Raw genomic sequence first — 16,867 nt, 5'->3', positions numbered from 1 at the left:
TGTCCAGAAATACGCCTTTGACGGGGCGGCAGGGTATATGCCGTCCAGCTCTAGGTGGAGAGCTGCAGTAGGCATAACTTGCCTTGCACTGAGTGAGTGAAGTCAACTTCTAACTGAAGTCCACACCATGGAGGCCAAAGGAAAGCACACAGCTAGACACGTGAATCTTAAAACTTGAGAGCCTCACGGGGCAGCGGCAGGGACCAACCCCATGTACAACGACCTTGAGAACATGGAAAGCATTATCAAGAATATAATCCAACCTCCGTGAAGGAACCTCATCCAACTGTCCTCATGGGGCAGTGGGCTCATCACTACCTCAAGTAATGTATGATGGGTCAAAACAGACAAAGACGGAGGCACAGGCATAGGCGAGGAAATGTTCTCTGACTTTGGACGTATTCCCACAGGAAATCCGTGGGGCGGCGTATGCCAGAGAACGTTCTTGGATTTTTTAACGTATTTCCATGGGAAATCTGTGGGGCAGCTGTTGCGAACATTCAGGGCATACTTGCCAGCAGTGGCCTATATATGGAGATCCCCATAAATGGAGACGATCGACCTACAAGGTCGTCATAGAGACCCAAGACGTGTCATAGATACGGGGTCTGACATCAGTGAACCCTTCCCAGAAACTCCAGGCAGCTCCATATGAGGAGATGTCTGACACTATCTGACATCACCACAGTGATGTCAGAGGTTACCCACAGAAGGGTAAAACAAGCCTGATGTCATGGCTGAAACCAGACTCTCTCATCATCGGCACTAGACTCAGTCTTAACCCTTCCAGAGTGACCAACATCGACCCAAGCAGGATTAGCTCATCAGACAACCCAGTGTACTCAGCGACGCTCGAAGATCATCTTGACCCTACACACCAGGGTACCAGGACGACTGGCTGGCCGTACAAACCAGCTAGGCCTCTCAGTGGCTCTTGAGCCCGGTTCTAAACAATCAGCCGATTATCAGTGTTTCAGATAGTCTATATTTACCAGGCCTACTATAATAGCCTATCAGTGCATTATTCAACTGTCAACACAAACAAATAAGAAAGTAGCCTACTAATGGAATGAAAAGTTACATCTATCACTCAATTCATTCTTTATTCCCTGTCCCACATTTCACTATAATTTGTTTATTTCATTGTATTACATCACATTATTACATCATTGGGGTGACAAGAGCATCCCACCAGACAGTATATAAAGAATCACAGTCTTTCTGAAAGGCCAGATTGATAGCAAGCCCCACACATCCCTGCAAACTCTGAGCAGGATGTCTGGCTATGGGTTCGATCTATGATGTTGCAGTGATGTCGTGGTGTTAATGAATTTGGTCCATAAAAGGCACCCCACATCCTCACAACCTCAGTCTTGCAAGCAAACAAGAGCAAAAAGAATTCTGAATTAATTCTCTAGTTCTCCTTAGTTTATGGTGCTGTAAACTATTTGCAATCTGTATGTTTCAGCAAACGACCATAATAGAACAAGATAAAATAACTTATTGCACTTGAACAAATTTCATTAGCACCTACCTTGAACAAATGTCCTCTTTATAGACTTGCCCTCTTTGCCTCTTTATAGATTTGACTCCTCTTTGAGGCTTGTACTCTGAGCTTCATCCTTGCTACGCCACAAACAGCAATCCTTTACTTCTTTAGCCTCATGTGATTCATCCACCTTACCTCCAACCAAGCAATAGCAAACCTCTTTGTGCGACTATCTGGCTCCAACCTTAGAACATGATGGAACCAGAGCAGCAGACCGAGGTCCCTGCGGCGCTCAAACAGCTCGCCAAGCTGGTGGTGCGGGGCTTCTATGGCGTCGAGCATGCCCTGGCCATGGACGTGCTCATCCGCAACCCCTGCTTGCGTGAGGAGGACATGCTGGAACTTCTCAAGTTTGGCCCTAAGCAGCTGCACTCCGTACTCAACACGCTGAAAGGTGACAAGTTTGTGAAGTGTCACATGCAAGTGGAAACGATGCCGGACGGCAAGAAGAATCGCCACAACTACTATTTCATCAACCATAGAATGCTAGTCAACGTGATTAAGTACAAGCTGGACAACATGCGCCGGCGATTAGAGACGGAGGAGCGAGAATCCACCAATCGTGCCTCCTTCCGCTGTCCCTGCTGCTTCTCCACCTTCACAGACCTTGACGCCGGACAGTTGTTCGACCCCACAAAAGGGACGTACCACTGCACATGCTGTCAGACCGAGGTGGAGGACAATGTATCCGTGTCGCCCAAGAAAGATGCCAGGAATCTGGTCGCTCGTTTCAACGAGCAGATCGAACCCATCTACTTACAGCTCCGCGAGGCGGAAAACGACAACCGCAAATGTACCGCAGCCGCATCGGGGGCTTCAGCCGGCACGTACCGCGAGGCGTGGTCCACCAAGGGCTCGTCCTATGTCGACCTCTACACCCAGAATGTGGTGATCAGCATGGGAGAGCAGGACCAACACAGGCGGGCTGGCAAGGCCGAGGCTCCCAAGGAGCAGCCCATCTGGCTTACTCAGAGCACTGTACAGGGAGCCTATTGCGAGCCTGATGCTCTCAACCCCGTGGCAGACGTGGCGCTCAGAGCCCTCGACAGTGGGGCTGCTCGTTCTCGTAAATCGCACGAGAACGAGGTAATGCGCGAAGTCCTCTTCCACGAGAAGAGGCGCGACGCAGACAGTGGTGGGGGAGGGGAGGACGAAGAGGAAGAGGATGATGATGATGAGTTTGAGGAGGTGGGGGAGGAGTACACGGTGATGGTTGGGGGCAGGACCCTCTCCTATCAGGAGGTCAGCCAGAAACCAGAGCTGGTGGGGCAAATGAGCGCGCAGGAGAAAGAAGCCTACATCAAAATGGGGCAGGGTATCTACGAGGCCATGTACTGCTGAATACACACACACACACACACACACACACACACACACACACACACACACACACACACACACAGTCTCTGTTCTGATGGTCAGCTGGGAGACAAATTCACAATCTAAATTCTCCCTCTTGTCTCGGTGTCTTGGTTCTACCTAAGCAGGAGCTCCTGCTCCTGGACATGACTCTTCAATAGGAAACCAAAATTGTACACAGTCATCTGTATGCCACCATATTTTAAGTGATTTGTGTGCTATTTGGTTTAAAGTATGAAGTTTCAAGTATTTCTTCAAGTCAGCATTTTTGCATGATCCCATTTTCAAATCCCTGTTTTTCATCAATTTGTTTTATCCTTGTTGTTTCAACTATTACTAGTCCAAATGGTGCTTTTCAATTTGTGGGAATCACTGCAAATCACATTTTGCAGAAGCTGAACATGTAAAGGTAAATTGAAGTATAACTCCAGTGTGTGTATGGGGTTCCTCTATTCGTCTGGTGTGTCTCACATGTGCATCAGAGATGAAATACGCTTGCTATGGATGACAAAGCAGACATTACACTGACGTCATCAAAATGTCCGCAGACAAAACCTTTCAGTTGTTGACAGACTTTTAAGAGTATAAAACAACCGCAACAGTGCTATCGTCCTGGAACAGTTCGTCTAACAGGCACACCCTCCTTCCAGGTAAAGCCTAATCCTTCCACTACTCTTTCTCATATGTACGTCTTGGCTTAGAACACCTGATAGGGTTATGATCCACTTCCCTCTACACTGTTCAACTTTGCCGAGCTCATTCAGAGGGGGTATGATGTATGAATCCATTGGCAGACGGCTATTTTTCTTAGGCAATGCCCCCACTGTGGGCAAACAAGTAGAGGCAAAATTATAATGACTGCTTGCTTTGATGTCGGTCACAGTCACCTGTGAGAGAGGGTCACTACCTCTTTGAGGGAGTTCTGAGGTGAGGCAAGCCCATTTGTGCTGGCCAGAAGTTAGTGTCATATATTTACCCCCTCACCAACTGTGAGCTGTGAGCAAAACATCTTTTGCAATTGAGTGAGCCAGTCGCTCTCAAATCTTTAACTATCAAGGACTCCCATACCTCTGAGAGTTACAGACCTGGCTGTAATGGTCCATTTTGACCCCTTCAGGGAACCCTGAAGATCCCTGGACCACCATTTGAGAACCACTGGAGTGCACAATTTGGGCTAGGCCTCATCCAAATACTCTAAGAGGTACTCTCATCATCTTTAATCACAAGAGTGGTAAGCCATATTTCTATATAAGTCTATGACATCAGACATCTATGATGTATCTTTGACATGACTCCATATTTGTGCACGGTTTCAGCAAAGGAAATGTGCTGCTAATTAATTAGTCCAGCGAGTTGTGAGATTCTAGTCCAGACACACAAAGAAACGGGGCGTAAACATTATCTCCTCACACGGGCCACGAGCACTGCGTCGGGCCGCTTTTGAATCACCAGGGGGAGCTCTGCTGTACACACCAGAGAGTGTGACATTATTCTAACCTTTTCGAGGCCCCTCAACTTCGGGCTGTATGACAGAGACCGGATCTCATTCATCACTTCCAAAACTGTTTGGCTAGTATTGTAGGCTACTCAATACGGGAAACAGATGCACAACATTTATCCACATATTTTATTTATGTGATGCACGTTTCAGGCTTTTGCTTATCTCTTTACTATACTGTATCTCTGCCGCTGTTGACCACATCAGTGAATTTTCTTCAGATCGCATTCTTCCAACTTCTTTTTAGTTAGTTGTTCTAATTGGACTTGAGATGTTAAAATATCTATCTCCACATTGGTGATACGGTAGATATTTCTCATCACCGGCTGTACAGAGGTGGAGATGGTGGCACTGACAGTACACATGAACACAGCTAGAAAGGCGCGGTCAGTGAAGGGCATATCTCCGCCAGCTCAGGTGGAACTTCTTATTTGGGCAAGACCAAGGTCATTATTGATGACATCAGTGTGGAAATCCATATTTGGGCAAGACTGTCATACTGATATGCATACACGCCTTCATTGTAAAGACAGTATTTTTTCGAGAGGGCGTTTATTCATTATACATTACATTATACATATACAATTACGGCTGTGTCTGTCCAAACGGAATGAATTTTTCCAGGAACCAATGGCAACCATAAACTATTTGGCTAACTTTTATTATTTTTTACTCTTAACTGCATTTACATATTTAGCCACGTGTTCTGCTGGAAAGGATGACATCTGTGGTGTTCTTAAGCCGTGGCTTTTGACTGCATCAATTTCAATGGAGATCAATAAAAAGGGCTTTCACAAGGACCTGGTAACCACTGTCGAGCTTGGTTGTGATGTTCCCACTGGCCTCAAAGTTCTGCTGATTCATCGATGGCCGAGAGGCGTTTATGTTGATCCATATGAACTGTCATCACTAAGGGATCACAATGACTTGGGTGTACTCCTAGATTCAACAACCATTGACCTGGAGGCCCCTGCTCACAAGTCTGTGGGATTCGTTGCATTTGTGTATCCGCCTCTGGATGAACAGAATCCCACACTCATTAAAGCGGTCGTTCCAATCCATGGCCGCTACCATGAGCCCTCTTATGACGGTGAACAGTTCGTTCTAGTCCATTTAGAACTCCCGGAGCTGCTGCTGCGTACGGCGGACACGTGTGCACAGCTTGGCGATTTATCATCATCACCTCATGCCATCGTGGAAGCCCCGTGCACCGCCGACAACTCCAGCACATGTCAGTGGGTTAAGGTCCAATGTCAGGAGCACTCCCGTCCTGCAGGCTTCCGGATTCCGGTTGGTGACGGCTCTTTGATGACATGTGTTTGTGCTGGAACCCTTGTAGTTACGCTGACGTGCTGTGTAGCACTCTCCAAATCCATCTGGAAACATGGGATTTTTTAAAAGTGGATTGATTGTATGCTGCGCTGTATATATCTAACAGCTGTAATGTACTGTATATTATGTAAATGGATTTATTATTTTTTAAGTTGATGAAGTCTACAAAGTGTAATTTTGCATTACACTTTGTTATGAAGGGTTTGTGAATTAAAATACCTATAAATAAAAACGGCAACCATGGGACAGCTCATCATGACTCAAACCATATGTAGGCAGTGGCTTCCCAGATTAGCTGCTAGGATGAGTGTACCTCTTGAAGGAAACACACAAGCAGTACACTGGTAGTGGGGATGGTTCCCCCTCTGCAGGTGTGGAAGAGAAGAAACAGAAAAGAGGAGGGAGGCAGAGGCCAGATTAAACAGAAAAGGAATAGTGTGCCCACACTATTACAATAGCGAAAAGAAAGAAGAAACTCGAGATTGACCTTAAAGAGGCACAGATATTCTTTGCCCAGAACTCATTCTCATGTGGTGCCTCAGTTACAGTACAGGATGAAATAATATTGTTGTCATTCAAGAGAAGTTGTTTGATGGATGATGATGACAGCAATGAAGAGAATGAGGAGAAGTCAAGAAAGTGAAGACAATACTATTGTGCTGTGTCTGTCTCTCTTTTTTCCCCATATATGGAAATGACTGAAGCCCCAGTAATGACATCATAGTACTGGCATCATATATGACTGATGTCATAGACTGGAGTCCAGGTACTCTGATAACATTTTATTTCACTATATGGTACAATATCTCTTTTTTGTAATTGGTATTACTAATTTTATACATGGATATAAAAGATACCAGTCAATCCTGCTGCCACAACTGGGGTTAAAGGCAGTAACTGGATTCCACAATCTGGGAATGAAGAGAGTAAGCAAAAACTTACATGGGTATAATTGTATATGGAACCTGATACAACTCAATGAATTGAGCGGTAGCAGGACTGGTGTGGAGTAGACCCTTCAGATGCTTTGTTCACACTCACATAGATAGATAGCTGCTGCTGGTGGTGGTGTGAATAGGGCTTTAGAACGATGTCTGCAATATTAAGCTACTGTCTGGGATGCAAGTCCATAGGAATACACAGGACTATACAATGGAAAGTCCCCAGGACCTTTTTGTGTTATCCTTTTAGCTCAAATGTCTGACTGTACCTCGTGGTGTTTATGTCACAGGGAAAATGGCATTCCAGGGAAATTGACAGGGGAGCGCTTGTTTTATAGGCACGGGGCGGTGCTGCGAGGCGGGGCTTTGATGCGAGGACGACGACCACAACAACAACATACTAACCAGGAAGCTACGCTAGGGAAACGCTGAAAATAAAATGGATAATATGAGAGAAATACTCAAGTAAAGTACGAATACCTCAAAATTGTACTTGAGTAAATCTACTTTGTTACTTTGCACCACTAGTACAAGCCTCAGTGGCGCACTTCGATAATCATTGGACTCCCCACCCACTACCACTGGGAGCCGGGGTTTGACTCCAGCTTGGGACATTACTTTTTCAAACAACCGCGGACTACTTTTTTTTCGCTGATAAAGTATAGTTTTGGACCATGACGGAAGGCGCTCCGACTTAGCAGACCTTGAGGCAGAGGAGTCGCGCCCGAGCGCCTCCAGGCGCGAGTGCCCGCGACGACCTGCCGATGGTCTGCTAGTCGACTTAAGCGCCGTCCGAGTTATGTACCGATAGGCACAGAATCGTAAATGATGTTGTGTGGGGACTGCGTTTGCCCCAAGTGCCACTCACTGCACTAACATAGCCCGCCAGGCCCGCCCCCTGGAGTGTGTGTGTGTGTGTGTGTGTGTGTGTGTGTGTATGTGTGTGTACACGCGCGCGTGTGCGCATGCGTGTGTGCGTGCTGGTTTGTGCATGCGTGCGTGTGTGGTGTGGGGCTCATGTCTGGCTTGCATTGCCCTCTAGCGTTGATTCTACAGAATTGCATGAGGGGCATGAAAACAAGCGTACCCCTTTCAATTTCCCTGGAATGCCATTTTCCCTGTAACATTTACACTTCTGTCTAATAAAGTATTCAGTCAATCAATCAATCAATCAATCAATCAATCAATCAGAGCTTTAAAAGTTAAAAATCTATTCTAAAATGTATAGGTGTAGGTAACCAGTGCGAGGATGTTAAAATCTGTGAACTGAGCTTTTGTTTTTTAGTGGCAGTTAAAACATTTTCATCTGCATTCTGGACAAGCGGTAGCTTCTGCTGTCAGTGTGTCATGTAAAGAACATGAATATCCACCAGAGAGCAGAACAGGCCTGGGAACACCCTGGCTTTGGTTTGTCAATAATACAGGGTTCTTATTGTCCTTATACCTACTGTAGGTGAAAACTTTTTACACTCTCAGAGATAATTAAGGCTCAGGATTTTTTTTTGGGTTGTCCAAGAAAGTATTAAATAAAATAAATATAATTGTTTTCATCGTAATTGATCAGTGGAGGTCACTGTACTCAATTCAAACCAATGAACCCCATCTGTTGTCTTTGAAAAAAGCACTTTTCAAACTGGCATCCCCATATTGGGCATGTCATTACAGGAAAAATGGCAAAAATTGCAGATCTACAATGTGCCGCTTTACAGCGTGCGCTTGTAGATCTTAATTGTTTTGCCACGTGACACCGTCATACTGTGAAGTATAAAGTAGGGATAAAGTGGTTAAAAAATAACACCTTGGTGCTGACCAATGAAAGCGCTGAGTCATGTTGTTGATACGATAAGCAAATACATTTTCCCATGCCACTGAGCAGGTGTTTGTCTTAGCTGATGGAGGATACAGTGGTCACAGAGTTGCCAGATTCTGCGAGAGAAATAAGCAACCAGGTCTATGAAAACAAGCCCGAAAGAAGTGACTAATATAGGGCACATGGGCACTTTAAACCTATATGCATTGGCTATTTGAAAATAGCCGATCTACAAGCGATTTTGAGTATTTGGCACAAAATATCCCCCTACCAAAAAAAGGGGATTTAGAATATTTGGCACTAATTGTTTCTAGATGGGGGGATCTGTGGACAAATATATATTCATTTGGGGGGTTTCCTTGACTTGAAAATGTTTGAGGACCACTGGTTTAAACAACAGGAAACAAGCCCAAATTAGCAACTACATTATACAAACAAGCCCAAAAACCTGCAACCCACAACTGCCAATAATACAAGCAACTTTACAGGAAAACAAGCCCAAAGTCGCTTATAATAAGCAGACATGTCAACACTGAGTGGTGGTCTTCCTGTTTCTGTTACATAGATCAGCCCTTCGAAGAAAATAGGCCACATAGACCACTTCCTCTGTGCTGGTCTCACCGATGGCGTGACATGCATGTCCTTGCAGATACGTGTGAAGAGGCAGCTAGTCTTTTAGTGCTGGTGAAATGCATCTCAACACTGCTCCTAAATTAACCATTTAATCCCTATATCCTATATTACAATTGCCATGTGGGTCACAAATGTGTTACAAAACGCAACAACCGGATTTGATTGGCCGAACTTAATTACAACATTCATGAAGAATTGTTAGTGAAAATATTTCTGTCTCAGATCATGGGGTGAGGTTAGTGTTCTCCTCAGGTCCTTTATAGCTGTGCCCCTAAAATGTGTGTATAATATACACACATCTTATATGGTAGAGAAAAGTAACCTATAGAAAATACCATAGTTTTGGTGAATATGATATATTCACCAAACTAGAAAGTGTTTTCTATACTTTGGAAGTTGTATTGTAGTAATGTATTCTTGTAAAATTCTATAGATGACTTGTAAATAAGATTATCTCTTTCTTTAAGAGCGATGTGACAATATCGGATTGATTCCATGTTTGTTTGCTGTATGGGTTGTATATTATGTCTATGTCTATATCTATATGGTGTTCATTTTCTTGCAGGCCCTTGGGCCTCAACAGTGGTAATGGGCTGATTGATGGCACAATGTGCCTTCAATCAGCTTTATTAGGTTCATTAGCTTAGGTTCATTAGCTTCATTAGAGGTAACCATTATTGGTTACCTCTAATAGGCCCACTGCCTACTTGTAGCCAAGGAGGACAGAATCTACAGTCCACAGCACACATAGATCCCGTGTTATTGCTGATGATAAGCTGCAACCTAAGCATCAAACTATCACTGCATCCATCTGGGCCTCGCCATTTGAGATGCGTCTTTCTTGACACATTTACCTTGTGGTGTGGTGTACAATATTATATTTTATTACGCATATGCTATCTGTGCAAACTGAGAGTGTCGATACGGGGTCACAAAGCCCCTTGGTTTTGTCTCCTCATCTTACTGTGTGAAAAAGACCTCTTCTTGGCCCACTCCATGGGAGATAGAAATGCAGTCTCATTTCAAAGACTGCTCTAGTTAATGTTCAGACTGGTATTTTCGGAATCCCATGATGAGATGAACCAGCCCTCAGTGCCAGTTTCTCAGTCTCCCGGTCCCCCTCTGATCATTGAGGAACATGGTTGGAGAATCTATCACCATGAGCTGCCTCTGGAGTCTCCGGCACGTCCGGTTCAAATACTATGACCCTGCTCTGTCAGAAGAGAAACGCCTCTTGAATGTGAATGTGAACGTGAACGCGCGCGTGCGTGCGTGCGTGTGTGTGTGCGTGTGTGTGTGTGTGTGAGAATAGGGGAGATAAAGCCACATAAAATATGCGTGTGACAAATCACCGTCATTAACAAAACAGCATGGTGATATGCATTAGCGTGAGCAAACAGTGAGTCTGGACTTATAAGTGGGTCACAAGCAGTGGTGGACAAAGTGCTCAACCCCAGTACTTGAGTCATACTCCTGATCAAATATTAAACATATTACATATAAACTGTCAAATTTGTACTTGATTTGAACAGCAGTACTCGCTTTAAAAAATACTGAAGCATTCAAAAGTTCATGCTTTAAAAAATATTCACGTATTCTTATAAATTACATGTAGGCTAAATGTAGCCTACATTTTCCTGTAGACAATTTCCAGAAAAATATAAGATTTTCCAGAAATGTTAAAAAAATTATCAATAATGATCAATAATAGTGAAAATAGCACATCTACAGGGTCACAACGCATCACATCGCTATATGCATTGTAAGCTTGTAGATTTGCTATTTTCACTATATTTGAAATAGAGCTCAGGTAGTTAATTCATAATGTACTTTCTCCCGATATGTAGTGGAGTACTATATTTGTCTCTGAAATGTAGTGAAGTGAAAGTTATTAGTATCCAAAAATAGATATAAAATAAAGTCCATGTACTTAAGTACAGCAGTGTTTTGAAAAACCTTTTCATGTCAAGGACCCCCAAATTGATGTGTATTTAGCCGCGGATCCCCATGTTTTGTGCCAGGGACCCCCAGAAGATTAGATTTGTGTTAAATGTTCTACATTTTTCAAAAATGATGCGCTACGAACTTGTACTTCTGCTATGTTTGAATAGCCAAAGTATGAAATATAAATAAAGTGGTTAAAATGATAATGACGCTATATTAACTAATTTTGCTGGGGACCCCCTGGAACCCGGGTCCCCGGACCCCACTTTGAGAACCACTGAAGTACAGTAAATGTATCTTGTTACTGTCCACAGCAGGTACAAGATGTTCTGAGTGATATGTTGCACAACAGCTTTTCCCCAAACATAAATTTGCCTCTTCATGCCTATATGACACACACACCTCAGATGTGTTTCTCTGTTCCAGACGTAGATGACTGGAGACTTCTCATCTGTTCTATTACTGTCCTCCATGGGGAAAGACATAGGCCTGTGCCTGAATGAATCTTGGGGCGGATTGTCCTTGTGTCAAAGAAATGCACCATTGTTTGTGTACATAGAAGAAAGAGAAATTCAGGCGCCTGCCCCACCTTGCAATCAAGCACATTTACCCTGTGAGACAAAAGGAGAGAGAGAGAGAGAGAGAGAGAGAGAGAGAGAGAGAGAGAGAGAGAGAGAGAGAGAGAGAGAGAGAGAGAGAGAGAGAGAGAGAGAGAGAGAGAGAGAAAATGAGCCAGGTGTAATGATCAGTTAGTGTAGAGTTAAAAGGAACATAAATGAGCCAGGTGTAATGATGAGTTAGCGTAGAGTTAAAATGATTATTTGTGCAGCAGGGTTAGATAAAACTTGTTGGGTTTCAGTTTTAGGTTAGGGTGCAAAGCTAATGTTAATCCTTCATTTTAGAGACCCAGCTCCCCACAAACTATTTCATAAACACTGCTTTCAGGGGATTACTCATAATTGACGTACAGACGTTGTTGTCATTTGATATTTGTAGACCTGGCATCCTATAGTGTGTATATTTGGTATAGTTTCAATCTATAGATTATAGATTTTTTGGATATTATACTGTTTAGACTGATGATATGTTCTTGGTTTACCTATGATCCTAGATTACTATTTCTATGCATTTGATGTATTGCCTTGTGTTTTCCTTGCTTACTGTAAATCACTCTGGATTAAGAGCGTCTGCTAAATGCCTACATTGTAAATTGTAACGTTTGAAATCTGCTTATGGCCTATGTAAGTGGGTTAAGAAGGGAAGAAGTTCAGGTGCAATAGAATGCAGCAGAGTGGATGGGACCGGGTCCAGAGAGCATGAGGTGGGGCGACTAGAGGTAACAAGGAGAAGGACCTCGTTATACCACTGATATACAATTATGAATGTACATTTTAAACTCATCATGTCCTAGGGTGCACTGGCTCAGCCTGTTGACGCATGTACCTACCACAAAACAAACCCACTCACACTGTTCTGGTTTTGAGTCCAGCTCATGACCCGTGATAAATATCCCCTATACCCCACCCACCCCACCAACACTCTCTACACCCTACAAACAACAACAACAACCACACAGAAATATGCTAAACACCAGTCATAATAGCACTCCATTACCTTGGTAGGCTACATCAAGGCCCGGTTGTAAGATGTAGGGCCTCTTTGCATGCACGCATGCATCTGTATTCCGTAGCCTACAGTACTTGGTTAGTGCACAGTCTGAATGGATTAGGAATTCTGCAGACATTTTGAGAAAAATAACTATAAAAACAACGTTTCACAATAAAAGTTTGTATCTCTTCTCTTTGTTTGTTTGTTTTGGGCGGTATCGTATCACCATTGAATGTTTCTCTGAAGAGGTTCAGTGTTGAATTGGTAATGACTTATTAAATGAATAATCTATATTTTTAATGTGCATGTTATTTATAAAGCATGAGAACAAATGACCCGAGTCTGCATGGTCGTCATAACTACGCTTGTCAGGCGCTACGCACATCCGCACAGGAGGCAACTTCCTCCTCTGTGTGACTACATACAGAGGTGTGAATTCCTTATAAGTAGGTACCCTGCTGTACCAATAAAGTTTCATTATCTTTCATCATTACAACTGAGCGGCATTACATTGAAACATGCAACATCTCTCTGTTTTATTTGGTTTTATTCTCTTCGCCTCAACCAAGGGTAAGTTCTGACATTTCTGAAGATCATTATCATGATTGCTTGGATCTCATTTGAACCAGCAAATCAATTAAATTGAATACTGAGGTTCTGCACAGAAAGGAGAAAAAACTCATTTTAGAGTTAGTGTAGCCTATTTGTGGTCAAGCAAATGAAGAGATATACTCTAGTCTACATCATTGGAGGGGGTAAAGAGAAGTCAGTCACAGGTCTTAATTTCCCTTATTAACAATGTTTGTTGAAATGGTATGATGCTATAGTGGCCTCAGGACATACATTTTTAGTAAGAACTAGAAAAAGTGCTCCTTGGAGCACAGGTCTCCGCCAGGTCTCCGCCAGGTCAGGTAGGTTATTGTGGCCTCCTGGTGGCGCTATAATAGGCCAATGTGAAAAGGGTGGCATTTCTTCCTCGGCCTAGTGGGAATGTGCGTGCATTCATGATTTGAGGCATTTTGTTGCAAAAATGTGTTTTGCTAAATTAAACCTGCTGGTGGTGCTATAACAGGGTAAGGTGAAAAGGGTGGCATTTCTTCCTCGGACTATTGGGAATGTGTGTGCACATTTTCACAGAAAGCGCACGCTGCGTTCATGATTTGAGACAATTTGCTCAAAATGGACCAAACCTGCAAACTTTGGAAGCCAACCTTAGCCAATCAGGATGGAATATGACATATCAAACAGATCCGTCTTGATCCCATGACCATAGAGATACTGTGTACCGATCTGCGTGATGTTTGGATAAAATCTGTAAGAGTAATATCCAAAAATGGGTTTTGCACACATTGGCCTCCTGGTGGCGTTATAACAGGCCCATGTGAAAGAATTGGCACCCAGGGAGTGTGTGTGCACAGTTTCGCAGCGACCGGGGCAACGGTGCCGGAGATTAGCCGCTCGCAGACAGATGGACACACGGACGGACGGACAGGGGGTAAAACATACTCTCGCCATGCCTTTTGGCCTGGCGGAGACAATAACTGGAGTTCAGAAATAATATTGGCATGGTTACAAAGCTTGCACCTAAAGTGCCTTTAAGGGGACTTGAAGATCCTAACAAGGGGACTTAAAAGTGCCAACAATGTTATTTGCCTCGTACAGCCTCATATTATACATAGAGATCAAGTAGGCTCAGGTCATCAGCAGATTTCGCTGCTTGTACATACGAGTGAGTGCATGGCTGGCAAATAAACTCCTCTTGATTCTTGAATCTTGAGACGGCTGTTGTCCTTTACCAAATTGTTTTGGTAAACATTATATGAAATGGGTTGAAATTGTATCCACGACACACCATGTTTGAGCACAGTATGTCTAGATCTATTGATCGGTTGTTCTCTCAGTCCACCCGTATTTACACTGGCCTTTGTCACGGTGCGAGCCAGAGAGGTGTAGGACCCAAGCGCAGACAGTGAAGTGGAGGCAGAATGATTCAGATGCAGGGGGGTTTATTAATCAAACAGGGAATAAAGACAAGACTAGGTAACAGACAGAACACTGTAACAACATTAATGAACCAACACAGACTAGAAACAGGGGCATATAAATAGACAGGGACTAACTAGGCACAGGTGAGAACAAAGGACAATTAACACATGATTGGCTGTAACAGAACAAGACACAGGTGAACTACAATTGCAAAGACATACTAGAGAGACAAGACAGGAAGCAACAACTAGGGCAGACAGGAAACACCAAGACAACACTACAGAATAAACTTTAAAGGTACAAGGAGAACAGGGAACAACACAACAGAAAGAGTGGTCAAAAGGGTCCAATACCATAAAAGGTCAGACAATGGCTAAATAATAAAGTCAGTCCACGGGAGCGCTGCCAGGGCTCTGCGCGGAGGATGTCGGCACAGAGGGCGCAAGCAGGACCAGGGGGGGGGGGGGGGGGGGAGCGCTGCCAGGGCTCTGCGCGGAGGACGTCGGCACAGAGGGCGCCAGCAGGACCAGGGGGGGGGGGGGGGGGGGTGCTCTGCCAGGGCTCTGCGCGGAGGGTGTCGGCACAGAGGGCGCAAGCAGGACATGGGGGGGGGGGGGGGGGGCGCTGCCAGGGCGCTGCCAGGGCTCTGCGCGGAGGATGTCGGCACAGAGGGCGCAAGCAGGACCAGAAGAGAGGCGCAGGTCGAGGCCGGGATGGCCACCCGGGTCCGGCCGGACAACGGCAGGAGAGGTCCGGAATGGCAGGCGAGGAACCGGGGCAGAGAAGAGGAGCTCGAGGCAGGACGACCGCCGGTAACCAGCCGGAAAGCGGCCGGGGAGGCCCGGACGGCAGGCGAAGAGCCGGGTGGGGGCAGGGAACCAAGGCAGATGAGAAGAGGCCCCGGACAGCGGCGACCGGAAAACGGGTCACGAACGGCCCTGCCGAGACCGCGAACCAGCACAGAAGGACCGGACGCCGCACCTGGATACTGGCGGAGCACGTCCAGGTTCGGACGTCTCGGCGGCCGCCCGCCGTTCGTCGGCGCTGACCCGGGGCGAAGCAGGAGCTGGACCGTGGAGGCTTCTGGATGCAGGGCAGTGGAGGCTCCTGGATGCTGGGCAGCTGGGAGCGTTGGCGGTGTCGAAGGCCAGGACGATGACGCCCCCTCGCCCGGTTCCCCCTGACGATAGCCTAGCGAGACCCAGCATAGGGAAGCAGTTGTCTCAGCAAAGGCTGGCTCAGGGAACACGGGGTCAACAGAGGCAGGCTCGGAGCAGAGAGGCTGGAGGCCTACAACCAAGGGGTGCAGGCTGATGAGTAGGCTGGCCATCGACAGGCTGGAGAGCAGGTAGGTGAACAGGCAAACGGCTAGGCAGGAATGAAGAGAAGTACTTCAAAGCCATCTGCTGGGCTGTCCGCTGGGTCCATTTGGTCGGTGCATTCTGTCACGGTGCGAGGCAGAGAGGTGTAGGACCCAAGCGCAGACAGTGAAGTGGAGGCAGAATGATTCAGATGCAGGGGGGTTTATTAATCAAACAGGGAATAAAGACAAGACTAGGTAACAGACAGAACACTGTAACAACATTAATGAACCAACACAGACTAGAAACAGGGGCATATAAATAGACAGGGACTAACTAGGCACAGGTGAGAACAAAGGACAATTAACACATGATTGGCTGTAACAGAACAAGACACAGGTGAACTACAATTGCAAAGACATACTAGAGAGACAAGACAGGAAGCAACAACTAGGGCAGACAGGAAACACCAAGACAACACTACAGAATAAAGGTACAAGGAGAACAGGGAACAATACAACAGAAAGAGTGGTCAAAAGGGTCCAATACCATAAAAGGTCAGACAATGGCTAAATAATAAAGTCAGTCCACGGTCCGAGGAGCGGATCGTGACAGCCTTAGAACCACTTGTATCAATGACTAGAGGAGACTCAGAAGACAGCTTAACTGCTGCAGATGACATACTGTATTATTACTCGTTAAATCAACACTTATTAATAGAATCGTAACTCTATATTGTCTGGATATAAACTCAGTTGGCACTTAATTAATCAGATGCTACAGTATGTCCATATCCAAATCTTGCTGTTCAGTCAGTGCATTTAATTTTAAATGAAGTTTAGACAAATAACTAACGCTAACCTCATGGGGAAAGGTCTTGGCCCCTGCAGTTAAACTATATATCTG

General features: G+C 45.1%; 2 protein-coding genes across 2 annotated transcripts; both read left to right on the top strand.

Annotated features, from left to right (window-relative positions):
* Positions 1-1,741: 1,741 nt before the first annotated feature.
* LOC308101362 (general transcription factor IIE subunit 1-like) lies at positions 1,742-3,069 on the top strand (the record flags this gene model as incomplete). Its single annotated transcript, XM_080450787.1, has 2 exons — positions 1,742-2,635; positions 3,037-3,069. The coding sequence occupies 2 exons, from the start codon at positions 1,742-1,744 to the stop codon at positions 3,067-3,069; spliced, it is 927 nt and encodes a 308-aa protein (XP_080306913.1).
* A 2,105-nt stretch (positions 3,070-5,174) lies between these two features.
* On the top strand, positions 5,175-5,804 carry LOC308101361 (phosphatidylinositol-glycan biosynthesis class X protein-like; the record flags this gene model as incomplete). Its single annotated transcript, XM_080450786.1, has 1 exon — positions 5,175-5,804. The coding sequence occupies one exon, from the start codon at positions 5,175-5,177 to the stop codon at positions 5,802-5,804; it is 630 nt and encodes a 209-aa protein (XP_080306912.1).
* Positions 5,805-16,867: the final 11,063 nt, after the last annotated feature.

This window comes from Gymnoscopelus braueri (genome assembly GCF_963280865.1).
Source record: "Gymnoscopelus braueri genome assembly, chromosome: 15".
Classification (NCBI taxonomy): Eukaryota; Metazoa; Chordata; class Actinopteri; order Myctophiformes; family Myctophidae; genus Gymnoscopelus; species Gymnoscopelus braueri.
The sequence above is the reverse complement of the archived record's forward strand: the minus strand, read 5'-3'. Positions and strand labels throughout refer to the sequence as shown.